General features: G+C 40.7%; 3 protein-coding genes across 37 annotated transcripts in view; 2 read left to right on the top strand and 1 right to left on the bottom strand.

The window, feature by feature from the left end:
• The window catches only part of SDCCAG8 (SHH signaling and ciliogenesis regulator SDCCAG8), a 257,776-nt gene extending 233,462 nt beyond the window's left edge, over nucleotides 1-24,314 (bottom strand). For 8 of the 19 annotated variants that reach the window (XM_055235059.2, XM_063613489.1, XM_063613496.1 and 5 more), the window contains exons 1-4: nucleotides 24,196-24,314; nucleotides 5,596-5,761; nucleotides 4,792-4,877; nucleotides 950-1,063 (exon numbers count right to left, since the gene is read on the bottom strand). In XM_055235059.2, the coding sequence (XP_055091034.2) occupies nucleotides 950-1,063; nucleotides 4,792-4,877; nucleotides 5,596-5,761; nucleotides 24,196-24,279 (450 nt within the window). In that variant the 5' untranslated portion in view covers nucleotides 24,280-24,314. Of the gene's footprint in view, nucleotides 1-949; nucleotides 1,064-4,791; nucleotides 4,878-5,595; nucleotides 5,762-23,482; nucleotides 23,714-24,195 lie in introns of those variants that run through there. The other 11 variants (XM_055235058.2, XM_063613487.1, XM_055235061.2 and 8 more) reach the window with 3 other exon arrangements.
• LOC129458803 (rRNA-processing protein FCF1 homolog) lies at nucleotides 7,625-8,039 on the top strand. Its single transcript, XM_063614045.1, has one exon. It carries the CDS (start codon nucleotides 7,650-7,652, stop codon nucleotides 8,037-8,039), a length of 390 nt encoding a protein of 129 aa, XP_063470115.1. The 5' UTR covers nucleotides 7,625-7,649.
• Nucleotides 24,315-24,545: 231 nt separating the features above from the next.
• Nucleotides 24,546-27,907, top strand: part of CEP170 (centrosomal protein 170) — a 130,892-nt gene continuing 127,530 nt past the window's right edge. For 15 of the 17 annotated variants that reach the window (XM_055235055.2, XM_055235054.2, XM_055235053.2 and 12 more), the window contains exon 1: nucleotides 24,546-24,685. The gene's annotated coding sequence lies outside the window, so the exon portion shown is untranslated. Of the gene's footprint in view, nucleotides 24,686-24,940; nucleotides 25,385-27,907 lie in introns of those variants that run through there. The other 2 variants (XM_055235045.2, XM_055235046.2) reach the window with 2 other exon arrangements.

The raw sequence follows: 27,907 nt of genomic DNA, 5'->3' as shown, positions 1-27,907 counted from the left end.
GGATTAAGAGTCTTGTTAATGAAGTAGTTCCTAGAATATTATTTCAGCTTTACTGGTAATCCAAGACCACCTGTATATTAATGACTGTGTCCTCCAAGAACAAACAGGAAATTACATATTAAGATCAGAAACTCCCTGGTAAAATCAGGACAGTGAAACATCTAAAGCCTCCTTAAGTTACATACTGGCCTTGCATCTTAAAATGTCAACAATATAATACATAATATCATATACTATATATAAAAACATGATACAAGAGATATCAGTAATTCCCATAAAAATATCGTACAATCTAATACACTGATACTAGAAAGAAAGAGAGAAAGAAACAGAAAAAAAAGAAGTAAAACACGACATACTTTGGGAAGATGAAAAGGCTCTATTAGCATTAATGACATTAGCAAACTGCACGCAGTTGAGCATATAACCTTCTAGCATCACAAGCTATATATGATGTGTTTGGTTTCTTGATCATTACTGTCAGTACCCTATGAACCATTCTCATTCAAAGTCAAAGTAAGAGCCTTAATACTGACAGTGGAGAAGAATTGTCTACCAGTTTAGAATCCCTGATTGTTGTACCACTGCTCCAACAGGTTGACAAGTGTGGGAGAATGATTGGTATTTGTATTCCAAAGCATTTGCCATTTGCTGGGCTACAGCAAGTGGGGTGAGAAGGAAAACTTCTGAAATATGAGAGCATATTATGAAATCATTAGACATAGTAATGAACTACTGGGAAATCAAGCAATCAGAAACGGTGTGGTCAAGAGCATCATCCCCAAGTCTGACAAGCTCTTGTGACACATCAGTCTCTCAATCACGTAAGAATAGCAATTGTCAATGTATTGCTACAAACATGAAGATTTATAGTAGCAAATTTTAATACAATGTATAGTTAATATAAGCTTTAATTTATTTAGTTTTAAATTCTTAATGAGAAACTTACCTTGCAGAACTTAACTTCTGCCTCTAAATGATGAATATATTGAGACTGGTCATTAATAATAGGAACAAGGTCGTGCATAGTAGGCATATTGGTTTCCTCGTGTTCTAATGACCTCTATGACAAAAAATAAATAAATAAATAAATAAATTTTGAAAAGCCAAATTAGGCATGTTTGGATTTAGCAAAGAATCAGTTGTTACCTTCTCCATACTCAATTTTGCACTGATGTGATATAAACATAGAATCGATAACAATGTAGCTTATAGTCTTGATATAGTTTGGATGCTTGTCCCCCCACAAACCTCATGTTGAAATGTAGCCCCCAGCATTGGAGGTGGGGCCTGGTGGGAGGTGTTTAGGTCATGATGAATGAATCCTGGTGCTATCCTCATGATAATGAGTTCTTGCTCTGGGTTTTGGTGAGATCTGGTTGTTTAAAAGAATGTGACACCTCTCACCACATGAAATGCCTGCTCCCCTTTCACCTTCCACCATGACTGAAAGTTTCCTGAGGCCCTCACCAGAATGAGACACCAGTACCACACTTCCTATACAGCCTGCAGAACCATGAGCTGATTAAACCTCTTTTTAAAATAAATTACCCAGCCTCAGGTATTTATTTTTAGCAACACGAGAATGGACTAATACAAATACTTGCTTCTATCCTATAAATTCCACAAATACACAAGATTCATGGATGTGAATATCATTTTTTTTAAAGATGGATGGTGAAAGTAGTTATAAAAAGCACATATAGTGAATGGAAAAATGCTAGGGTAGCAGTAGTGTAACTGGCTTGGAATAAACTATTTTAACAAATTGGAAAAACAACATTCCATTCAGTAATGCTGAGATACAAGGGACAACTCTCTCCAAGAAACTGCCATGGAAGAGGATTTGCTAGCTAAAACTGCAGCAGCTCCGTGAAGGAGAGATTCTTTAGGAAGCATTTGATGCCAAGCCTGTGTCAATGCGATAAAATTCCATCTCAAAAAGGATACATTAGCGAAATGTAGTTTTTGATTTTTGACTCTAGTATTGAAGGCAATTCAAGTGGATGCTGTTCTGGAGCACAGAACCTCCAAGAGTAGAGCCCTAAAGTAGAGATACACTGCATTGAGGGGTCCAACGAAGAGATTTCAAAAAAACGCTAATGCTATTTTAGCTCTGTAGCATTCCTGGAACTGACTGTTAATGTATAGCTTACCTTATCTTAAAATAGTTTGTAAAATCATATACCCATCACATGACTTTTTTTTTAAAGGATGAGGAAATCAGGAAAAGGGAAAACAAGGGTCAACCAGTTAAACAAAGCCAGAGGAAAGCTTGAAATGAGGCACAGTGTCTGTTTCTCAGCCATTCTCTTTCTCAGCACAGCAGACATTTTAGATGATAATCAAGTACCAGCTATCATGGCAGAATAAAATAAAATAGAGCTTTGCTTTTTGGTATATTTAAGAAATTTAAAAACCAAAGTAACTCTAAATGAATTATCTGTCATGAGTAGAAATCAAACAATTATAATCATCCTCCATTAATAGAAACAGGTTCAGAAGGTAGGCAAATATAAATTACTACTATGAGTATACAGGAGGAAGTCAATGTGAAAAATAAAAAGCTCCAGCTAATACTGTATGAAAAATGTTCACATGAAATCATTTGTGTCTATTTTGAAGGGCTTTAGTTTGGATATCTACATTTTAAGACAGTAAGTAATAACTTTTTTTCCATCTCAACAGTGCCTCAGTTTTACTCTCAATATATGCATGTATTTCTAATGTTATACTGGCTATGAAAGTGCATTCTAAGGGTATAATCTTAAAAAGCTAATTATTACTATTATGGTTTATAATTATTACATGTAGCTTGTATACATATAGAGTCTAAGTTCCATTCTTTTACACAGCTCCATATAAATAGACTTGTATATTTTAAAGTGCACTCTGTACGTACTAAACTGATTCTCTTAGTGAAGGTCTTCCTGCCTGTCTGGATTCAATAAGCTCCATAATATCACTGCTCAGACTTTAAAAAGCAAATAAGCATGTCTGAGCATTCGACAGATAAAGCAACTTCATCTAGTAGACTTAAAAGCATTCCACCAGCCTGTGCTTAAGAGCATGCTAGAAACCAGATGTCAATAGTAATACATTCATTAAATAATGAGATGTTTTACTAAAATTATAAAATCTATATCTATAAATTTAGAATATGCATATGAAGTACATTTCTCTAAAGTGGGAATTAAGCTTAAAAGTGTGTATCAGCCTGAAATGAAGTGTTCGTATGGGAGTGATATTCTGATATTTCAGTGGTGAGGAAAAGAAAGTGACATGTCTCCATGCTTTTCAGCATATAGGCATTGTATTGAACCATAAAACACATTGAAAATGTGAGGTGGTTACTTGCTGCTATGACATGTTATGTTAGTGTAACACTTCATAGGTTTCTAAGGAATTTTAAGTATGTAATCTTATCTCATTATTCCAAAAACTCTGTGAGACAGGCACAATATCTTAGAGAGTATGTGACAGACCCTAGATAGAACTAAGCCCTTGACTATTATTTTGTCCACTTAAATCTGGTCCAGAGTTCTTTCACTCACATCTATCTCAGCCTTTAGCATATAAAATGCTTTAATCAGAAATAATACACTCTGTCAAAGCAATAACAAACAACTTCAGAAGAAATACAGCACCACTTCTTATATATCATACTATTTTATAACCATATATTTTAACATATAGAAGAACATTACATATTAAAACGTATTATTTTGAGGCCGGGCGCTGTGGTTCACACCTATAATCCTGGCGCTTTGGGAGGCCGAGGCTGATGTATTTCCTGAGGTTCAGAGTTCGAGACCAGCCTAGCCAATATGGTGAAACCCCATCTCTACTAAAAATACAAAAAATTAGCCTGGTGTGGTAGTGCACATCTGTAATCCCAACTACTAGGCAGGCTGAGGCAGGAGAATCGCTTGAACCAGGGAGGCAGAGGTTGTAGTGAGTCGAGATCATGCCACTGCACTCCCGCCTGAGCAACAGAATGAGACTCTGTCTCAAAAAAATTAATTAAAAATAAAATGTATTATTTTGACACTCAAAATTTAAAAAATATTACAAAGGAGGGCTACAATTATAATTAACTTCTAAAAATGATCAACAATAGATATAACCCTCTAAAAAAGGAATTACTAAAATAATGACTTTATCTTTTACATATATTCTCCTGATTTATATAATTATATTAATTTATTATGTATTATATATTTATATTACATATTTTGCTAACAGTTGCAAAAATGAATTCTCCAAACTATTCTGTTGCTCCCATTTTCCAAGTGAATAATAAATTTAAAAAATCAAGGTTCCCTCTGCCATGGAAATCTATTTTTTCAGCCAAAATCATCAGAGGGAAGAGAATCACTTTTAATGTTTTTCACTATTAGCATGCCATGCTTAAATTTTTTCTGCAACATGTACTGTAAAATAACACAGGCCGGTCACGGTGGCTCACGCTTGTAATCCTAGCACTTTGGGAGGCCGAGGCGGGCGGATCACGAGGTCAGGAGATCGAGACCACGGTGAAACCCCGTCTCTACTAAAAAATACAAAAAATTAGCCGGGAGTGGTGGCGGGCACCTGTAGTCCCAGCTACTCGGAGAGGCTGAGGCAGGAGAATGGCGTGAACCCAGGAGGCGGAGCTTGCAGTGAGCCGAGATCGCGCCACTGCACTCCAGCCTGGGCGACAGAGTGAGACTCCGTCTCAAAAAAAAAAAAAATAACACAATACAGTAAAACGTAGGAATGCTTTGTCAACTTGGAAAAGTTGATACTTACCAACGGGGACATTTTTCTTCTTCTCGACGGAGATACTTCACTTTCCTTATCTGCTTGTTGGCGCAACAAATCTTTGAGCTGATTAACTACAGAGCAAAAGCAGAGGGTTTATTAACCTTATTTGAGATCCATGGTTCCTTACCACCCATCCATCCTTCCAACTAATAAAAATTGCTGATATATTATGCATCAAGAATTCTGCTATCAACTGGGGATACAAGACCAACATAAAAAAAAAAAGAATTTCTACCCCTTAAGAGCTAAGAATCTAGCAAGGAAGAGAGAGACACTAATAGATATAAAATAAGTTTGTATGTAGACCTAAAGCTATGCACAGTGCTATAAGAAGAGGAAGAACCTAATTGTGCTTGTTTTCACAGAGAAGATAACACTGCAAGGATGAACAGGAAGGAGTTCACCGAGCAGAAAAGGATAAGAAAAATTCCAATTAGAAGTCACTGCACATGTCAAAGCATAAAAGCATCAAGAGGAGGTTATCATAACTAGAATATGAGTTGTGAGATGGATGATTAGCATGAGAAGTATACAAAGATGAGCTGAAGAGGCAGGTTGGAGCTATCTTAGGAAAACACTGTTATTTTATAACTAAGAATTTTGGACTTTAGCCTATAAGCATTGGGAAGTCAAAGGAAAAAAAGATTAAGCGAGGGAATTAAATTATCTGATTCGTGTTTCAGGAATAACATCATAGCATCAGAATGAAGAATGAATGGAGTTATTATTCTACGGAGTTTAAAAAATTCACTATGCATCATTCAGACTAGGACTGACATTCATACTCACCAGCATGGCTCTGTTGTAATTCGGGCCAGGCTGTCCTGGCATCCTCGTTTCCCACACTGGTGCTAAAAGAAAGATTTGGTGCATCTTCTCCAATAGTGACATCACCTTCTTTCAGGGCACATTTCAGTTGGTGAATGCTTCTACCGGCACGTTCTACAAGAACAACCTGATGAAAGTTAGGACCAATGAAATCTGGTTGACCAAACGGACACCTGCTCAAGAAGGCAGTTTTTAAAAGTGAAATCATTATTTATCGTACTTTATGGAAAAAACGCAGAGTTCTATTTCTAGCTTGCTGAGGGATGTGCCAAAGATGGTGAGAGAAGATTAACTTCATGGTTTAGAGGTAGGACTTGATGATCTCTAAGGTCCCTACCACTGTAGCAGTTGATTTCACTACATATAGCACCACCAGCAAGGAGGATTAAATGACAGAACTCTTCCCACCAGCTCCCATTAAACAGTAACTTGCTAAGGGAAGTGCTCTCCTTCCCATCATGCCTGACTCCTTTACCAACCTGGAGACAGAGGGGGACGAGAGGAGCAGTGCGGAGGTGGGAAGAGCCAGCAAGAGGGACTGTGTGACACCCAGTTCCAACCTAGGGAAGCCTCATTGTCCCTGGGGACAGGAAATCCCTCCTCCACCAAGAGACATCCGCATGTCTGGCCTAGTTTTGATCAAAATTTGCATAGCTGAAGTGCTTATAGTGGCAGCCCCGGTAGTACAACTCTCCTTATATACTGCTGGCTAACCACACCTCATAGATTCTTGGTTAGTGCAACTGACCACCCCTAGAACACACAAAAACTGTCTAAAATGAAGTATTTTTAAGATATATTACTGCGATAGTTCATCTCTAAAAATAGCTTCCGAGGGGTTGCAGTGAGCCGAGATGACACCACTGCACTCCAGCCTGGCAATAGAGTGAGACAGTTTCAAAAAAAAAAAAAAAAAAAAAAAAAGCCTCCAAGGAACCCAGCCTCATTCCCTTGTTCTCTTCTAATCTGAAACTGACTGGGCCTGTAATCTGCATTAACCAATAGAATGCAATAAAAGTTATACCATGTCAGACCCAAGCCTCATCTTTAAAAGGACTGGCAGCTTCTGCTTCCTCTTGGAATGTTTGCTTTTGGGAGCCCTAAGCTGCTATGTAAGATATCTGGCCACCCTGCTGGAGAGACCTGTGAAGAGCATACGTGGAGAGGAGGAGAGAGGCCCTGAGACCTCACGAAGAAAGAGAAAAGCCCTCCCCCCACTGCACCCCGCTGCCCCACTCTGACAGCCCAGTCCTCCAGAGGACTCCAGCACCAGAGGCCCTCTAACTGCAACGGCATGAAAGAGACCTGACTCACTACCAATCATGTATGAAAATATATTTATAAACATATATTCTGTAGGACCTTGAAAAACAGTTTCCATTTTCTCCAAGTGCACTGATTTCAAAGTTTGGAACAGAAACAAAAGCAATGTTAGTACTTAATAGAAAAAAAAAATCTCTATGTTATACAATATCTAACACAGTTTCTTACAGCAACTCATTTTCTACTTTGATAAAAGAAAACATGTATTTCAGGTCAGGGTTCGACAATGAAATTCTATTACTCAACTACACAAGAGACACAGTTAATTTATCACCATATTTTTCTCCATACCAATCCTATGTCCACACAGATCTTTCTTTGAAATGAATTTGGTGCTGATTACTAATGAAAACTGGCCTCCTCTGACTCATCATGAGTTTAAGGAAGTTCAGATAAGACGCATTCCTGGTTTTGGGAATATATGAAACTGTGATAGTTTTACAATAACTTAGTATTAGAAAATAGAGTAGAAAAGAGATTTGGTAATGGAAAAGGAAAATCAAAGTGTTACATGATAAGCAATTCAGTTCATGGAGCTTTAGATTTATACCCTTAAATCCACGAATAAAACACTTATCTTTATTGAATCTATTAGAAAGGAACAAGACAGTTTAACTAACATAAAAATGTATTCCAGGTAAAAAGTATTGCGCTGTTGGTGATTACGGAAGAAACAGGAGTGTGGCGTGACCATGAGGAAGCAAAAGAAAACAAGGAACTATGCAACCATGAAGCGAACCCTTAGTCTCAGAGATCAGAGGCTTAAAGAAAAGGATAGATTAAAACCTAAAGAGAAGGAAAAGAAGGATCCCAGCACGTTAACGGAAAGAGAAGTTCCTCAACACCCTTCCTGCTTATTTTGCCAATATAATACACAGCTGGGCCCACCTTACCACATCCTCGTTGATACCAACTTTATCAACTTTTCCATAAAAGCCAAATTGGACTTAGTGCAGCCAATGATGGACTGTCTGTATGTCAAGTGTATCCCTTGTATAACTGATTATGTAATGGCTGAAATTGAGAAACTGGGGCAGAAGTATAACAGTGGCTCTAAAGATCGCCAAGGATCCAAGATTTGAACGATTACCATGCACACACACAGCAACCTATGCACATGACTGCTTAGTACAGAGAGTAACTCAGCCTAAGTGTGTATAAGTGTTACACTGTGCCCACAGTTGACCGGGACTTTTTTTTTTTTTTTCTTGAGAGGGAATCTCGCTCTGTCACCCAGGCTGGAGTGCAGTGGCGCAGTCTCGGCTCACCGCAACCTCCGCCTCTCGGGTTCAAGCGATTCTCCTGCCTCAGCCTCCCGAGTAACTGGGATTACAGGCACCTGTCACCACGCCCGGCTAATTTTGTATTTTTTTAGTAGAGATGGGGTTTCTCCATGTTGGTCAGGCTGGTCTCAAACTCCCGACCTCAGGTGAAATCCGCCCGTCTCAGCCTCCAAAAGTGTTGGGATTACAGGCGTAAGCCACCACACCCGGTGACCGGGACCTTAAAACAAGAATCCATAAGATTCCTGGAATTCCTATCATGTATATTTCTTTTCTTTTCTTTCTTTTTTTTTTTTTATTTTTGTAAGACGGAGTCTCGCTCTGTCGCCCAGGCTGGAGTGCAGTGGCACGATCTCCACTCACTACAACCTCCGCATTCCAGGTTCACGCCATTCTCCTGCCTCAGCCTCCCGAGAAACTGGGCCTACAGTTACACGCCACCATGCCCAGCTAATTTTTGTACTTTTAGTAGAGACAGGGTTTCACCGTGTTAGCAAGGATGGTCTCAATCTCCTGACCTTGTGATCCGCCTGCCTCGGCTTCCCAAAGTGCTGGGGTTACAGGCGTGAGCCACTGCGTCCAGCCTTTTTTTTTTTTTTTTTTTTTGAGACGAAGTTGCACTCTTGTTGCCCAGGCTGGAGTGCAAGTAGTGCAGTCTCAGCTCACTGTGGCCTCTGCCTCCAGGGTTCAGATGGTTCTCCTTCCTCAGCCTCCTGAGTGGCTGGGATTCCAGGCATATGCCACAGTGCCCAGCTAATTTTTTTTTTTTTGTATTTATAGTAGAGACAAATACTTTTGTATTTTTAGTACAGAAAAATACACCTTGGCCTCCCAAAGTGCTGGGATTGCAGGCATAAGCCACCGTGCCTGGCCTACTCACTTTTTGATGCTGTTTTGAAATTGATATTTTGTCTCATAAAAATTTTAGTCCAGGCACAGTGGCTCACGTCTGTGGTCCCGGGACTTTGGGAGGCTAAGGTGGGCAGATCACCTGGGGTCAAGAGTTCAAGACCAGCCCGGACAACATGACAAAACCCCAACTGTACTAAAAATACAAAAAACGTTGGCCGGGTATGGTGTTGTGTGCCTGTGGTCCTGGCTGCTGGGGAGGCTGAGGCAACAGAGTTGCTTGAAGCCAGCGGGCGGAGGTTGCAGTGAGCCGAGATTATACCACTGCATTCCAGGCTGGGTGACAGAGTGAGACTGTCTCATAAAAAAGAAAGAAAAAGAAAAAAAAAAAATTCAGTAATGGTCAAAGGGTACAAAATCTCAGACAGGAAGAATATGTTTTATACCTTTTTTGAGTTCTATTATACAGTGTGGTGCATATACTTAATAATGGAGTATTATACATTTCAAAATTGATGTTCTCATCACAGAAATGTATTGGAAGTATTGGATATGTTAACTAGCTTCATTTAATTATTCCACGTCGTATCCACAATTTATGACATCACTTCGTAACCCATAAGTGTATACAATTATAAATTGTCAATTTACAATAAAAAATTTTTGTTGCGTTTTTAAAAAAGAAATGTATTACATGGAGCTTTCAATGACTTCACCTCTAAGGCATGGGATAATTATTTATTTATACCTAGTCTGAGTAAAAGATAATAAACTATATTAGGAAAAAAAATATGGAAAGAATTTGCATAGTGAAAAGCCTCTGTAGGCAGAGTTCTTTCAGCAGATTACAAGAAGGGCAGGATTTTTTTTTTTTTTTTTTTTTTTGAGACGAAGTCTCCCTGTTGTCCCCAGACTGGAGTGCAATGGCGTGATCTCGGCTCACTGTAACCTCCGCCTCCCAGGTTCAAGCGTTTTTCCTGCCTCAGCCTCCCGAGTAGCTGGGATTACAGGCACGTGCCACCACACCCAGCTAACTTTTGTATTTTTAGTAGAGACGGGGTTTCACCGTGTTGGCCAGGCTGGTCTCGAACTCCTGACCTCAGGTGATCCACCCACCTTGGCCTCCCAAAGTGCTGGGATTATAGGAGTGAGCCACCATGCCCGGCCTAGGGCAGGATTTTAAGAGCACTTTTCATTTCTTTTCTAATGTTCCTGTTTAATCTTTTAGGATTTATAACATTCAAAGACTACATGTTAAACTGCACTATGAACATAATACTATGTGAAATAATGAGCTATTGAATTCAACAACTATCCCAAAGAAAAGTGATACACAAGGCTTTAGGGTTTGTTTGTTTGCAACTACTGACTTCAGAGTTACTAGGGTCAGAGAGGAAAAGCAGGAATTTGCAACAACTGTGCCCTAAAACTAAAACTACAGAGTTGACATTTTAAAGTCATTTTAACGCTACATTTCAAAACATGCTAAGTGCTTTTCAAATACATAACAAAGCAGCATAATTATATACTGTAACAGATAAACACAGTTAATGTGAAGAAGAACAACACTCAGATGATTCAGGACAGATGAAATCCCATGGCTCTTCAACTGGAGCCATTGCAGCTGAAGCCCCCATCATCCGCATTAAGAGCACTACTCCCCAGATGCAGTTATCTGCTCCTTACATTTAAGGAAACCAGATTTGACAGAGGGTTCCAGTTATCATTTCCTATCCAGCTGCTAATGGGACACAGCTTTATCTGTTTCTAACCAAGAGAGAGAACACACTCATTTCCTCTTCTCTCCTGAGAGGACAGTAAGGGTATTTCACAATGAATGCATCCTGATTTCCCCAGCACCAAGCAGGAAGTGACTATAAACTTAACTATGACTACACACACAAACAGGACCCCTGAGTCCTACAGATCACATGAACATAAGTGCAAGTAAATAATATTTCTGCTAATGCACTATCCAAACATCAATCAGTACAACGAGCACTTAGAAGGTAACTGAGCTAATGGCTGCTGGCTAATTTCAGTCTGTCTTGTCCATTTTCTTTGTTTTTTTTTTTTTTTTTTTTGAGATGGAGTTTTCGCTCTTGTTGCCCAGGCTGGAGTGCAATGGCGCAATCTCGGCTCACTGCAACCTCCGCCTCCCAGGTTCAAGCGATTCTCCTGCCTCAGCCTCCTAAGTAGCTGGGATTACAGGCATGCACCATCACACCCGGGTAATTTTGTATTTTTGGTAGAGACAGGGTTTCTCCGTGTTGGTCAGGCTGGTCTCAAACCCCCAACCTCAGGTGATCCATCTGCCTCAGCCTCCCAAAGTGCTGGGATGACAGGCGTGAGCCACACTGCCTGGCCTGTCTGTCCATTTTCTTAGTAGAGTTTCCCTACTTCCTATGTTCTAACTCTTAGTTCACCATTGGGTCTCTCTTCATCAAGATGTTTTTGAACAAAATGCAAGTACGTCTCAGTCTAGGAAGAATCACCACTTATATACACACTGTGAATTATTAATTTCTTCATTCTCCATCTGTCCTGGGAGATGTGAAAGAGAATTGCCCTGGTGACAGGGAGGTGGGGACCACTCCCTGCAAAGCGCCCAGCTGTCTCAGAGAAAATATGCAATGAACCATTCCCCCCTAGGCCAAGACACGAGATGCACTGCAGCTTCCAGCACAAGCTTCGATTAGGGCAGACACGCAGAAAAATGAAACCACAGTGAGATAAGAAATACATAGGTCTGTCCACACTTGACTGGGCCTCAGCCTAGTTCAGAAGATTGCTGTCACTGTTTACTAGGCGACCAGCAGGTAGCACTACAAAGATATAAACAGCAGAATCGAAAAATCAGACAAAGCCAGCTTTGTGAAAGGCAATTACAATTGTGAAAGAGACTACAAGTACTATGTAGAATACTTTTTTGTTTAAATCTCAAAGAAAATACTATCCTAAGACTCTAATAACTGAAAACATGCTAAAGTGGTTGGCGCCAGGAGTAAAAGATAATCTGATAAAGAATGTAAACATCTTAAGAAAGCAAACATAGACTCAAACTAAAGGGATAGAGGAAGATCTATCAAGCAAATGAAAAACAAAAAAAGGCAGGGGTTGCAATCCTAGTCTCTGATAAAATAGACTTTAAACCAACAAAGATCAAAAGAGACAAAGAAGGCCATTACATATTATGCCATTACCATTGGTAAAGGGATCAATTCAACAAGAAGAGCTAACTATCCTAAATATATATGCACCCAACACAGGAGCACCCAGATTCATAGAGCAAGTCCTGAGTGACCTACAAAGGGACTTAAACTCCCACACAATAATAATGGGAGACTTTAACACCCCACTGTCAACATTAGACAGATCAACAAGACAGAAAGTTAACAAGGATATCCAGGAATTGAACTCAGCTCTGCACCAAGTGGACCTAATAGACATCTACAGAACTCTCCATCCCAAATCAACAGAATATACATTTTTTTCAGCACCACACCACACCTATTCCAAAATTGACCACATAGTTGGAAGTAAAGCTCTCCTCAGCAAATGTAAAAGAACAGAAATTATAACAAACTGTCTCTCAGACCACAGTGCAATCAAACTAGAATTCAGGATTAAGAAATTCACTCAAAACCGCTCTACTACATGGAAACTGAACAACCTGCTCCTGAATGACCATTGGGTACATATTGAAATGAAGGCAGAAATAAAGATGTTCTTTGAAACCAATGAGAACAAAGACACAACATACCAGAATCTCTGGGACACATTCAAAGCAGTGTGGAGAGGGAAATTTATAGCACTAAATGCCCACAAGAGAAAGCAGGAAAGATCCAAAATTGACACCCTAACATCACAATTAAAAGAACTAGAAAAGCAAGAGCAAACACATTCAAAAGCTAGCAGAAGGCTAGAAATAACTAAAATCGGAGCAGAACTGAAGGAAATAGAGACACAAAAAACCCTTCAAAAAATTAATGAATCCAGGAGCTGGTTTTTTGAAAAGATCAACAAAATTGATAGACTGCTAGCAAGACTAATAAAGAAGAAAAGAGAGAAGAATCAAATAGATGCAAGAAAAAATGAAAAAGGGGATATCACCACCGATCCCACAGAAATACAATCTACCATCAGAGAATATTACAAACACCTCTATGCAAATAAACTAGAAAATCTAGAAGAAATGGATAAATTCCTCGACACATACACCCTCCCAAGACTAAACCAGGAAGAAGTTGAATCTCTGAATAGACCAATAACAGGCTCTGAAATTGTGGCAATAATCAATAGCTTACCAACCAAAAAGAGTCCAAGACCTGATGGATTCACAGACGAATTCTACCAGAGGTACAAGGAGGAACTGGTACCATTCCTTCTGAAACTATTCCAGACAGAAAAAGAGGGAATCCTCCCTAACACATTTTATGAGGCCAGCATCGTCCTGATACCAAAGCCTGGCAGAGACATAACCAAAAAAGAGAATTTCAGACCAATATCCTTGATGAACATTGATGCAAAAATCCTCAATAAAATACTGGCAAACCGAATCCAGCAGCACATCAAAAAGCTTATACACCATGATCAAGTGGGCTTCATCCCTGGGATGCAAGGCTGGTTCAACATACGCAAATCAATAAATGTAATCCAGCATATAAACAGAACCAAAGACAAAAACCACGATTATCTCAATAGATACAGAAAAGGCCTTTGACAAAATTCAACAACCCTTCATGCTAAAAACTCTCAATAAATTAGGTATTGATGGGACGTATCTCAAAATAATAAGAGCTATCTATGACAAACCCACAGCCAATATCATACTGAATGGGCAAAAACTGGAAGCATTCTCTTTGAAAACTGGCACAAGACAGGGATGCCCTCTCTCACCACTCCTATTCAGCATAGTGCTGGAAGTTCTGGCCAGGGCAATCAGGCAAGAGAAGGAAATAAAGGGTATTCAATCAGGAAAAGAGGAAGTCAAATTGTCCCTGTTTGCAGATGACATGATTGTATATCTAGAAAACCCCATCGTCTCAGCCCAAAATCTCCTTAAGCTGATTAGCAACTTCAGCAAAGTCTCAGGATACAAAATCAATGTACAAAAATCACAAGCATTCTTTTACACCAATCACAAACAAACAGAGAGCCAAATCATGAGTGAACTCCCATTCACAATTGCTTCAAAGAGAATAAAATACCTAGGAATCCAACTTACAAGGGATGTGAAGGACCTCTTCAAGGAGAACTACAAACCACTGCTCAATGAAATAAAAGAGGATACAAACAAATGGAAGAACATTCCATGCTCATGGGTTGGAAGAATCAATATCGTGAAAATGGCCATACTGCTCAAGGTAATTTATAGATTCAATGCCATCCCCATCAAGCTACCAATGACTTTCTTCACAGAATTGGAAAAAACTACTTCAAAGTTCATATGGAACCAAAAAAGAGCCCGCATCGCCAAGTCATTCCTAATCCAAAAGAACAAAGCTGGAGGCATCACACTACCTGACTTCAAACTATACTACAAGGCTACAGTAACCAAAACAGCATGGTACTGGTACCACAACAGAGACATAGATCAAGGGAACAGAACAGAGCCCTCAGAAATGATGCCGCAAATCTACAACTATCTGATCTTTGACAAACCTGACAAAAACAAGCAATTGGGAAAGGATTCCCTATTTAATAAATGGTGCTGGGAAAACTGGCTAGCCATATGTAGAAAGCTGAAACTGGATCCCTTCCTTACACCTTATACAAAAATTAATTCAAGATGGATTAAAGACTTACATGTTAGACCTAAAACCATTAAAATCCTACAAGAAAACCTAGGCAATACCATTCAGGACATAGGCATGGGCAAGGACTTCATGTCTAAAACACCAAAAGCAATGGCAACAAAGCCAAAATTGACAAATGGGATCTAATTAAACTAAAGAGCTTGTGCACAGCAGAAGAAATTACCATCAGAGTGAACAGGCAACCTACAGAATGGGAGAAAATTTTTGCAACCTACTCATCTGACAAAGGGCTAATATCCAGAATCTACAATGAACTCAAACAAATTTACAAGAAAAAAACAAACAACCCCATCAACAAGTTGGTGAAGGACATGAACAGACACTTCTCAAAAGAAGACATTTATGCAGCCAAAAAACACATGAAAAAATGCTCATCATCACTGGCCATCAGAGAAATGCAAATCAAAACCACAGTGAGATACCATCTCACACCAGTTAGAATGGCCATCATTAAAAAGTCAGGAAACAACAGGTGCTGGAGAGGATGTGGAGAAATAGGAACACTTTTACACTGTTGGTGGGACTGTAAACTAGTTCAACCATTGTGGAAGTCAGTGTGGCGATTCCTCAGAGATCTAGAACTAGAAATACCATTTGACCCAGCCATCCCATTACTGGGTATATACCCAAAGGACTATAAATCATGCTGCTATAAAGACACATGCACACGTATGTTTATTGGGGCACTATTCACAATAGCAAAGAGTTGGAACCAACCCAAATGTCCAACAACGATAGACTGGATTAAGAAAATGTGGCACATATACACCATGGAATACTATGCAGCCATAAAAAATGATGAGTTCATGTCCTTTGTAGGGACACGGATGAAACTGGAAATCATCATTCTCATTCAACTATCGCAAGGTCAAAAAACCAAACACCACATGTTCTCACTCATAGGTGGGAATTGAACAATGAGAACACATGGACACAGGAAGGGGAACATCACGCTCTGGGGACTGTTGTGGTGTGGGGGGAGGGGGGAGGGACAGCATTAGGAGATATACCTAATGTTAAATGACGAGTTAATGGGTGCGGCAAAACAACATGGCACATGGATACATATGTAACAAACCTGCACATTGTGCACCTGTACCCTAAAACCTAAAGTATAATAATAATAAAAAAGAAAAAAAATAGGAAAAGCTTATAAGCTTTTCTGTATATTTAAAGTAAAAAAAAAAAAAGAAAGCAATGTCTGGAAGATCATTAAAGATGTGTGGTTGTTGGCAAACCCAGGAGATTGGCTATATGCATTCTGAGGGACACACCTGGTATTTCCCTGGCACCCACGGAGGGGACTGATGCACCTGTCACTTTCCACTGATAAAAGAAGTAAACCTAGCCAGGCTGGCAAAGAACATAGGTAAAATCATCAGCAAATACAATCTATATATCTTTACTTGTAATTACTGTAAAGTAGGATTCTTGCAGAGCAAGGGCTACAAGCAAAGCCTGTATTTCTAGATCGTGATTTCTCAACCTCAGCACTATTGACAGTTTGGACCTGATAATCCTCTGTTGGAAGGGGCTGTGTTGTGCCAGTTTAATAGCATCCCTGGCTTCTGCCTACTAGAGGCCAGCAGCACTCATCTCCATCCCCAATTGTGACAAAAAAACAAACAAACAATAAAACGAGATCAATAAAACAAGACAGTTTTCAAGTCAATAAAACAAGAGTTTTCAGTGTTGAGGGGAGACTTGCTATCACACTGACCACATTACTACATTGTAAGTGTTGCTGCCTCTTGATGGAAAATGAGCGTGACAGTGAGCTATTCTGCCACAGGAGTGCTGGTGGGGAGGACACAGCCTGAGACCGACAGTGCCATGATGGGACACATCTGATCCAGGTGTCAGGAACAGGTGTTATATCCATCAGAAGCAAGAGCTCAGAATTCATATTTAGCTTCATTTTGTTTCAGGGCCTAAAGGCAATATTTTCCCTAAGGCCATCTCTTTAACTATCCAGTAGGCTTTGATGAAGTTCTGCCATCATCAGGGTTGCTTTAGCCAGTGCACAACGGCATTTCTAGCTACCTTGTCTACTTTTGGACTCTGAGAAGAGTTATCATCAAGTAAAAAAACCTTAGCACAAACTGGCAATGTGATCAGACCATAAGTCTTTAAACATCCCAAGAGAGAATATTATTACTCTCAGTATCTCAATAGTTTGAAAAAAACTTACCCTATACCTATTTCTGACAAAGAGCATGAAAAAGTACCCTTACAATCTCCTAACACTGAACATTAGATTATTCCAGGGATGACTATTTACTTGTAGAACATTCATTTCTTTTCTGGTTGCTAAATCCTGTCTTTTGCCGATTTTATCTCATCAGTAGTAGGAAAGAAAAAATGAGATTGTACTTTTAAGTTCTAGTAAAATAAAAGATCATAAAAGTTAAAGGCACTGAGAAGAGCCACATGAGGCCAGGGACGATGGCTCACGCCTGTAATCCCAGAACTTTGGCAGGCCAAGGCAGGTGGATCACTGAGGCCAGGAGTTCGAGACCAGCCTGGGCAACATGGTGAAACCCTGTCTCTACTAAAAATAAAAAAATTAGCCGAGCGTGGTGGTGGCACCTTGTAATCAGAGCTACTCGGGAGGCTGAGGCAGGAGAATCGCCTGAACTCAGGAGGCAAAAGTGGCAGTGAGCCAAGATTGCATCATTGTACTCCAGCCTGGGCAACAGAGTAAGACCTTGTCTCAAAAGAAAAAAAAGCCGGGCGCTGTGGCTCATGCCTATAATCCCAGCACTTTGGGAGGCCAAGGTGGGCAGATCACCTGAGGTTGGGAGTTCGAGACCAGCCTGACCAATATGGAGAAACCCCATCTCTACTAAAAATACAAAATTAGCCGGGCATGTTGGCACGTGCCTGTAACCCAGCTACTCAGGAGGCTGAGGCAGGAGAATCGCTTGAACCTGGGAGGTGGAAGTTGCAGTGAGCTGAGATTAAAAAAAAAAAAAAAAAGAAAAGAAAAGCCACATGAATATATAAAACAAAAAATGAATATATATAATTTGAATTTTATTGGCAAAAAACCCCTCATGTTTATATGTCTATATTCCTAGGTAGTGTATATGGCAAACAATATTTAAAAATCCAGAAAACATTTGAGAAAAGCAAAAAAGAAATACAAGTTTTATAAGAAAACAGGAATACTTATTTGAGTTACACACATGTTTTGTTAAGACAGCCAGATGATATCACTGCTGGCTAATACACTGACCAAATTGTTGGCTAGTAAGACTAACACAGCCCTTCTACAACTGTGAGCCACTTCGCAGGATTTGGATAGATGTGCTAATCATATACAAGTAAAACATAGAAAGCCAACCTTATCTTTGGTTTTCTTGAACTACATGAATTCATAAAGACCAGGCCCATTCCTGAGATTATATATTTTCTTCCCATATTCATCCTCTCACTTTCTGTGTACCTGGTTCAACTCCTTACTCTCATTTCCATAAGACAAAAACATAGTCCTTATCATTCATCTGGTCCAACCAAGTGCTGACGGAAGGAACATTAATGATCAAAGGGTCAGAGAGTGGTGTCTAAAGGGGAATCAGGCTCTGAGTGTGTTTTGCTTGGCTTCCTTCTTGGAAGAAAAGAGGGAGGAAAAGAGGGAAAAAGAGAGAAGAAAAAAAGGAAGCAAAGAGGGAGGGAGCAAGAAAGACATTGAAATGGTTTTAGAGAAAGCAGAAACTGCCCAATTTGGCCAGAAGCCTCATCATTTCCCTAATGTCTTCCACTGACTCCATCATACCTTTTGATCATTTGCTTGGCACCTACAGGCAGTAATTCTCACATCCAGTCCAAACTTTTCGTTTTACAGTTGAGGAAACGGGAATCCAAGAACAGTTGCTTTCACTTGCCTAAGGTTACACAGGTGGTTGTCAGCAAAGAAAAGTAAGTTTAGTGACCTGGCTCCTAGTTCCACATTCTCTCCTCTGACTCCACCACACTCTTCCCATAAGTTCATCTAAAGGCTGAAACACCAAAATGTTGAAAGAAAAAGGTAAAACCAGAAAGCAAAATGTATATAGAAAATTATGAGTTCCTGTCATTCAAGAAATCTGTTTCATTTTCCCTTATACTCACCCAACCAAAGGTGGCTAGGAATTAGGTGAATAGGTGAGTCATGTATACAGGTGTTGTTGATAAAATTGTTATCTATTCCCAACGCTGCAGCAAGACATGAGACATGATTCTGTTATTAAGGCTAAGATACTGCATTTCTAGCAATTTTTCTCCTTTCTGATATCCCTTTACACTCAAGTGTGCAGTACTTAAAATAGAGCCTGGATTGCCTGTGACTGTGGCTTTTTTCACCCTTTCTTGGCTATGAAATAGTTCATTTCATGCCTCTTGGCTTTATACAACGATGTAGTGAATTTAGAGAAGGGGCATGTGCTATCTTGCCCACTTACAAATGTAGTTCTCGGCCATTCTGTGGGTGTTGAATTATAACTGCCGATAGAGTAAATGAACACCTAACCACGCTGCCAAGAGACCTCCCAAATCACTTCCAGTTCTAGATTAAATTCTATGGTTCCCAGGATACCCAGGATATATATACACTTTTAACCACACTGGAAACTTTCAGACCATTTGCTATGTAGGAATAATACAACAGATCTGTGGGGGCAACAAAGCCTTCCGGTTTTTCTGCCAGAACTCCCATGTTGAAGAATCATTAAACGTCTCCAATTTCTTGTAAAGGGGCATAGGCGACTCAAAGCAAGAGATATATTTAGAGAAATTAAACACCAAATCCACTGAAAAGTGTAAGGGAATGGATGAAAGGTGAATGTGGAGCTGCTGCAAGATCCTCAGGGTCAAAATGAGGCAAAGATCTCATTTGAAAAGCAAGAAAGTAAACGCTGACTCAGTTTTCACATTAGAACTTCAAATTCTTGATATACCATAATAGTACCAAAATTAAAGAAACGAGGAAAAGATATTTTTTTTTTGGAGATAGAGTTTCACTCTTGTTGCCCAGGCTGGAGTGCAGTGGTGCGATCTCGGCTCACCGCGACCTCCGCCCACTGCAACCTGCGCCTGCCAGGTTCAAGCAATTCTCCTGCCTCAGCCTCCCGAGTAGGTGGGATTACGCGCGCCCGCCACCACGCCCAGCTAATTTTGTATTTTTAGTAGAGACAGGGTTTCTCCACGTTGCTCAGGCTGGTCTCGAACTCCGGACGTCAGGTGATCCGCCCAGCTCGGCCTCCCAAAGTGCTGGGATTACAGGCGTGAGCCACAGCGCCCAACCTCATTTTAAAAACAAGAAAGTAAATGCTGACTCAGTTTTCACATTAGAACTTCAAATTTTGATACGCCATAATAGTACCAATATTAAAGAAATCAGGAAAAGATCTTTTTAAAATGGAAGTACGATCACGGAAAATAGGAAAAGCATTTTGCATTTTTATGCAGCTACTTCCTAGATGAATATCAATGAAGGGACATTAGTAGTGACTACATGTGCAGTTATTTACAAGCCAGAGGAATAACCGGTGAGGAAAGACCAAGACTGTTTATTAGGCTTCCATTAATCATAAACTACACAAGGCATTTTGGTGAAGTAATGGTGGGTAGACAAAACCAAACAAACCAACAAAACCAAAACAAAACAAGACATAGAACTCTAAACTGCATTTTATCTTACTACATAGTAATACAATTCTTAGACTATTAGGCACACTCAAAATAAGGAATTTCCACGTAACTCCAGCATTGTTTATTAAGAAACAGAATACTTTACTTTAAAGGGAATTATTGGCTGGGTGCGGTGGCTCACGCCTATAAACCCAGACTTTGGAAGGCCGAAGTGGGCGCATCACTTGAGGTCAGGAGTTCGAGAGCAGCCTGACCAACATGGCGAAACCCAGTCTCTACTAAAAATACAAAAATTAGCCAGGCATTGTGGCGCGTGCCAGTAATCCCTGCTACTCAGGAGGCTGAGGCCGGAGAGCTGCTTGAACCCAGGAGGTAGAGGTTGCAGTGAGCCAAGATGGCACCACTGCACTCCAGCCTGGATGACAGAGTGAGACTCCATCTCTAAATAAATAAATAAATTATACTACTCAAAAATGGCAATTGATATTTGTGAAGAACTTCTGACTGTACTTAAGTTCAGGGTTAATTCTGTTTTGTTTCCTTCCAGAAGCTTATATAAGCTAACATACAAAAATAAAAGTGCTACTAAATAAATGATATGTCCTGAAAAACCTATAAACATTTCAGGTTACATTTCTTGATTCACTGTTAAAATTATGACTACATTTTTTTTTTAAGTTGTTTAACTTTTTCTATCCCTTGTATTTGCTCTTGGTGAAATATTTCCACTTCCTTACATTGTTATCACACTAAATTTAAATGTTATTTCAAACTAATTTTAAAATGTATTATCCTTGAATGAAAACTCTTCATTCTGTAATTATTGAAAGCAGTACCACTAGTATTTTTTTTTTTTTTTTTTTTGAGATGGAGTCTCGCTCTGTCACCCAGGCTGGAGTGCAGTGGCGCGATCTCGGCTCACTGCAAGCTCCGCCTCCCAGGGTCACGCCATTCTCCTGCCTCAGCCTCCCGAGTAGCTGGGAGCACAGGCACCCGCCACCACGCCCGGCTAAATTTTTTTTGTATTTTTAGTAGAGACGGGGTTTCACCATGTTAGCCAGGATGGTCTGTACCTCCTGACCTCGTGATCTGCCCGCCTCGGCCTCCCAAAGTGCTGGGATTACAGGCGTGAGCCACCGCGCCCGGCCAGTACCACTAGTACTAAACATATTACTATAACATTAATTTAAAATGAACCCCTTTACTGCGTCAAAATGCCTAATGTTAAATAGCCTCCAACAATTATATAAAGACTTAAAATAAGGTCAAAGGAAGAGAAGCATCAGGAAAAACTTTCAATGAAAACAAAAAATTTTTGCCAATCTTAAAAATTAAAATTACTCATATCATCGTGCACCGTACTTTTCTTGCTTCCAAATGAAAAGTTAGAAGTGCTTATTTTGTATCTAACAGCTCTTGAAACATCAGTAGGTTGAAGCAGGTGTTCATTAAAACCGATTTTTTTACTCCTGCAGTTTGAATACTGAGAATGTCGACAGTTTGTAACACAACTGACAGATGTAATAATACATAGTAACCTTTATAAAATCAAGAGTCATGAGAAGATAAACTTTCTAATATTGAAAAACCTTCACTTTGCTCTAAGTAACAAGTATAAATAACAATTAACATTTAATGAGTGCTTGTCTAGTAAGCACTGATCTTTACCCTTATTTTCTATCATAGTAATCTATAATTATTTTTTTGTTGTCTTTCTCCCCAACTAATCCAGAAGCTCCATGGGGATATGAACTTTGTCTTGTTCCTTACTGCATGCCTAGCACCTAGTATGCTTAACACATAGTAGGAGGCACTGACACATAGTAGGTATATTATGCAGAACAACACAGGCTTCATAACTTAGTATTCTAAATGTCGTAAACAGTCATGACCTAGAGGGTCATGAAAATGCAACAGAATAGAAAGCAGAGTTTATTACATTTAGTAGAATAAAAATTCTTCAGTGAAACTTATAGTTTATACGTACACATATGTCCCATATAAAATTTATTTCTTACTATAGGTAAACATTTTAAGAAGTCTTAAAATCACTGCTTTATGGAGATTATTTCATTTGCTCCCCACAATAACCCTATGGACAATTCCATAACTTCCATTATAACAGAATCGAAATTTCTAGATGTTATATATGCTGTCCAAGGTGACAGCGCCATCTAAAAGTACAGACATTAAGTCCAACACAGCTTAAAGGAAAATAAATACAGACATTACTTGTACAGATACTTGCTCATAGGGTAATGTCGTAAGAAAATCTAAATTAATAAGGTTTTGATAATAGTAATTATGGCTTGATTAGTAAATACAAACATAGGCTTTGAAGGCAAGCCTGATAATACCTGGCTCTGCAACTAACCAGCTGTGTGGGCTCTGGCCTGTAATTCAACCTCTCTGAGCTTCGATTTCCCCATGTGTAAAATATTCATACGATTGGTGTAAGCTGCAGATGACTTACTGTATGTAAATAGCCTAGACCAATTAAATGCGGGCTGCTGTGATTAAAATAATTATTAGTGTTTCCCCCCACTGATACCATAAATCACATTCAATCCACTGTGCCATAATTTAAATGTGTAAAAACTGTGAATCAGACTTTTATTGGATTCAATAGCAACGTATGGGAAGTGAACAAAAATGGCATAGAGCTATCCAAGAGTTTCTGCTGTCGCCGGTTGAGAAAGACGCCAAGTTAAGATCAAGGAGTTGATTCAGGTAACTACGGGAATCTGAGGAAACATGGTTGCTTAACTGTAAAAACTAAATCAAAGTATTTCATCCTCCTCAAAAGACCACAGCAACATCCATCTTGCTCCTCTGTAGCCTGGACGGGGCAGAACCCAGGTGTTAGGAAACGCACCTGGTCTGCTCCCGCCCACTAGGCCCTGGGCACCTCGGGGCTAGGAACAGAGGTTTGGAGCAACTCACCCCGGAGACTCCGTTGATACTGCCCCAGAATCTCCTCCAGGGTAGAGTTCTCCGGGGACTTCGCCATGCACACACTCTAGGCCCAGAGCTGGGAGTTACGTGGGGAAATGTCCAGCTTTCTCCCTTCCGAGAACAACAGGCCTGTGGCCGGGGAGCGCCCGCCTGCTTCCTGCCGCGGCTGTCACAGGAGAGCCTAGAATCCCGCACAGAGCTCTTGGGGGCTCTTCCCACCCACTGGCCCTCGCTTTACACGTCGGGAGTTGTAGTCCTTACGTTCAGAGCCTGCAAGCTCGACAATCCTGAGAGCCTTCCAGCTACACTACAATTCCCAGAAACCACTGCGCCCCAGGCACTAGCTTGGACGGTTTGGCTGCCAGAGCCTGTTGCCAAGAGACAGGCTTGCAGGCCCCGCCCTTTTCCTCCAGCCCAGCCTGGTTTAGTCCTGCCTCCATCCCACTCTTTGGCTGCCTGGACCACCCAAATGACAGAAAGGGCTCACTGAAGGCCTTGACACTTCGAAATTTGCTAATATGCAGCAGTTGATCCCTAGGCTACTCAAGGACACAGATAGTAAACTCTCAACCCTGCTTCAGTTGCGAGATTTTTTAAAACGGTCGAATAAATCTTCAAGAAATAGAAGCTCTAAATCTTCCAAACGCCTAGACTGTAAAGGCGGCCGACACTACAACTCCTAGCATGCCCAGCAACCGGACCTCCACTTGGAGTTGGCGCTCTGCCCGCTGGGAACTGTAGTCCTTGTTGGTTGCGGTCCCACCTAACGCCGAGGTCCTCTTCATTGTTCAAGCTGGTCTTTCGGGGCACGCCTGCGCAGTGGGCAAGCTGGAAAAGCGTGTGGGTGAGACCCTCGCACAACCCCTTTTCATTGTCTGTGTCTGGCGCCTGCGCAGTAAGGGATTGTTGGAACTGGGCAGGAGGAGGGGATAGGGTCCGGCTCCTCGCCCTTTCCCGAGGCGCCTGCGCACTAGGCAGTCGCTCTTCGCCGTTACCGCTATGTGTGGGGCGTGTGTGGAATAACGTTATTGCCCAGCGGAGCTGAGGGCCCCGGAGCTCGACCGCAGCGGCAGCGACGACAACAGCGGCGACGACGACGACGACGAGGTGGGGGGACGACGGCGTGCGAGAGACTCACGGGACGCGACGCGCCCCGCCTCCCCCGTCCGGTCCCTCTCTCCACGGTAAGGGGTAAGTGATGCGATCGGCTGCTCGGTGTAGGCGCCGCAGCCGCCGCCGCCGCCGCGGCTGCTTTTCCACATCCTGCTCCTCGGGTTTGCGGCGAGGACTCGGGCGCGGCCCGCCGCGGGGCGGGGGTGCAGGGGTGCGGGGCTGGACCGCGAAGGGGGCGCTTCCCGGATGCTCCGCGCGGCGCCGCCACCCCCACCCTCTGCCCGCCTGGGACCCGGGGCTTGACGGGACCACCCTTCCCATCCCCCACCTGCCGCCCCCGGGAGCTCCAGTCCTGCGGCCCCCCGGCTTTCCCGAGCCCCTTGCCGCCGCCTCCGCATCCCCTAAGTGCATTGAATCGTTTTCAGCTTTCGCCTGGCTTTGTGCAGCCCTCCCCCCCTCCGCCGTAGCAGTTCGCGAGGGGTGCGGGCGGAGCATTGGAGGGAATGGCTGCGCTGCCGCTGGGGAAGGGATTTTTCCCCGATTGGAGCCGCTCCCTGGGCCGATCCCTTTTGTGTGGTTGGTTTTGGGGTGTGAGGCGGTTGGCGAGGTCAGGCGAGCAGCCTTTTGGACGCGTTGGGAGGGCGTGGAAGACGCGGTGTCATGCACCCTGCCAGGCGACTGCACCCCGCAGAGGCTCTGGCTCCGTAGTAAACCCGGGGGAGGAGAGAGTGGCTTCCTGTCGGCTTCATTGTCCTAGGATTCAAATATAGTGTTTTGGTACGTTTCGCTTCCATTTTATGCAAGCGATGAAAAAATAACATTTGCAGCTGCCTAACACAGGGCGGGAAGACGTGGGATTTGTATACTAAGTCACAGAATCTCTGTTCGGTGGTGTTTCGTAGAGTTTTATTTATTTATTTATGTATGTATTTATTTATTTTGAGGAATGTAAGGAAGACAGGGACTATGCCTGCTGGAGTCCAAGCACTGCCAAGGTGATCAATATAAAATTACTAGGTGACGTTGGAGTCTGGGCTAGAGAGGGCCTGACAAGGAAGCTGTTGTGTCAGGGAAATGAACCAGCAGAATTGTTTTTTCATTGGGCGGGTAATGCATTTATGTTCCTGAGGGAATAGATACATCTTTCCATTTATTTTTTAAGCAAGTAAAACAAACAAAACAACTGGCCCAGTACATTTCTGCTCCCGAAGTTGTTAACTCATTTTTATTCTCTTAATGAAAATTCAGCCATTTGGGAGGAATTTGGCGACGCAGATGATACATTTGATTGGAAATGCATCTTTTAAAATGATTTAATCCTTAAGCTTACAATGTATACAGCCGTTTGCTGGCGTTGCTTCTTAAAACACACCAAAAGAGAGAATAAAGCAGAATGGGGAGGAGCAGGTGGAGGAATAATGGGAGAGGAGAGAGTGACATTATGACTATAGTATCTGGATCTTCACTGGTATAACCCTAACTGGGTATGCTTCAGAGACTTAGGAATTCAGCTCTGGAAGCAGTACACTGATGAATAGCAACTTATGTATTTTTGTGTCATTATTTTTTAAAAAGTAAAACTAGGGCTGCCTTTAGCTCTTCTTAACTTTGTAGATAACATGGAAGAGTCCAAGTGCACTTGACAGAGGAAGACACTAAAACTCAGAAAGTTAACTGACTTGTCTGCCCAAGCCAGACTGTAAATGGAAAGCAGAGCCAAACGAAACTCAAGGTCCATTCTGCAGAGTGATCTTTCCTGTGTCCTCCTAGCCCTTTTACCTTGTGAAAATGTATAGAAAACTTCTCTGTGTGCTCCTTGAGTAGGCTGTGACTATCACTGAACTTGATTCTCACCGTTATTAATCTAGTTCTTGCCTTTGTGATGTAAAAGTAGTAATTCTCCTGAAATGGACCTTTACTTTTATAAAGTAACTTACTAAATGAGGAAAGATGTCCTGACATGTGCTTTTCCTAAAAACGAAGAGTTGCAGTGTTTTCCCTACTACCTAATGGTAGTTACTTAACCGTAGGTTTTAATATTATTTCTTGAAAATCAATAGTATTTTATAATAGTATGATGATCAACTCTATAGGCTGTGTTAAAAATAAAATTTCCGCATAACAAGAACCCATGATGTTTATTTTGCCACAGTTAATGAGTTGTAATCATTAATAAGTTATTAGTGATTACTTTCAACTTAAACTAGAATTTACATTTTAAGATATATTAACATTATGTTTTTTATTGGGTTGATTTTGCCATAAAGTGCTTTTTTCTTCCCTTATAATTTTAATCGTTTAATTTTACGTTGCATTTTAATAGACTTCTTTAAAGGATTTATTATTTATCTTTAATTTCAACTTTAAAAATCTGTAACTACGTTTCAGTATGTGGAATTATGTTCAATCATGCTTTAAATGTATTTTACTGGTAAATTTCATTGTGTTCTGAGATTATTTTGTATGGAAATAATCTGCCTGTTCCCTATTTTAACATCAGAATAGTGAAATTTATACTGTAAACCTTAGCATACATTCTGCATATTAATGCTGTTATGGTACTTTTTAAAATTCTGTGCTTCGTGATTTGTTTGATTTGTTCTAAGTATCAGTTTCTTGTTCCTTTTTATCTGCTGAAAAAAAGAACCAGTTTTATTATTGTATCTGATTGCAATTAGATAATGCTCATCTAGTACTAAATATTGTATATGCTTAAGCTTTTTTGTCAAAATGTTTTTTATTCCACAAAATTCTATTCCTGGAAAATATTTTTTCTATACTAATTAATAGGTAAAGACTTTTCTTTCTTATCTGTCCCAAACACTGGGATGTTAAGCAGTGTACTCTTCGACTAAGTATCTGACAGACAACCTGATATTTAATTGCTAACTAAAATATCTGTACAGTTGCAAATTATTCTGGAAGTATAACAAAAGAGCAGTTACATGCCATTTGAAGAATGCTTGGTGAGTAGATAATATTGACTGGAGCGTTCAGTGTTGATCTGTTTCATTAAGAAATGGGATACTTTTGATGGGAAGAAATATCTTTATTTCATTAATAACCAAAATTTCTAATCAAATACCCTAGGTTTTGATTTACTTACTGAAAAATTTCATGAAGGATTGTTCAGCAGTGAGTTAGCCATTGTGAGAGATAAAAAACATCTGTCTGGTAGTGTGGTTGATTAAACTGGATATATTGTCCAGTTTAGCGAAATGTTTTAGCCAAAGCCAGTAACATAGCCAATGTGTGTTACTGGTAAAGCCCACTTTTATATCAAATGAAGGTGGAAAAACA

Source organism: Symphalangus syndactylus, chromosome 19 (assembly GCF_028878055.3).
Source record: "Symphalangus syndactylus isolate Jambi chromosome 19, NHGRI_mSymSyn1-v2.1_pri, whole genome shotgun sequence".
NCBI classification, from domain to species: Eukaryota; Metazoa; Chordata; class Mammalia; order Primates; family Hylobatidae; genus Symphalangus; species Symphalangus syndactylus.
The sequence above is the reverse complement of the archived record's forward strand: the minus strand, read 5'-3'. Positions and strand labels throughout refer to the sequence as shown.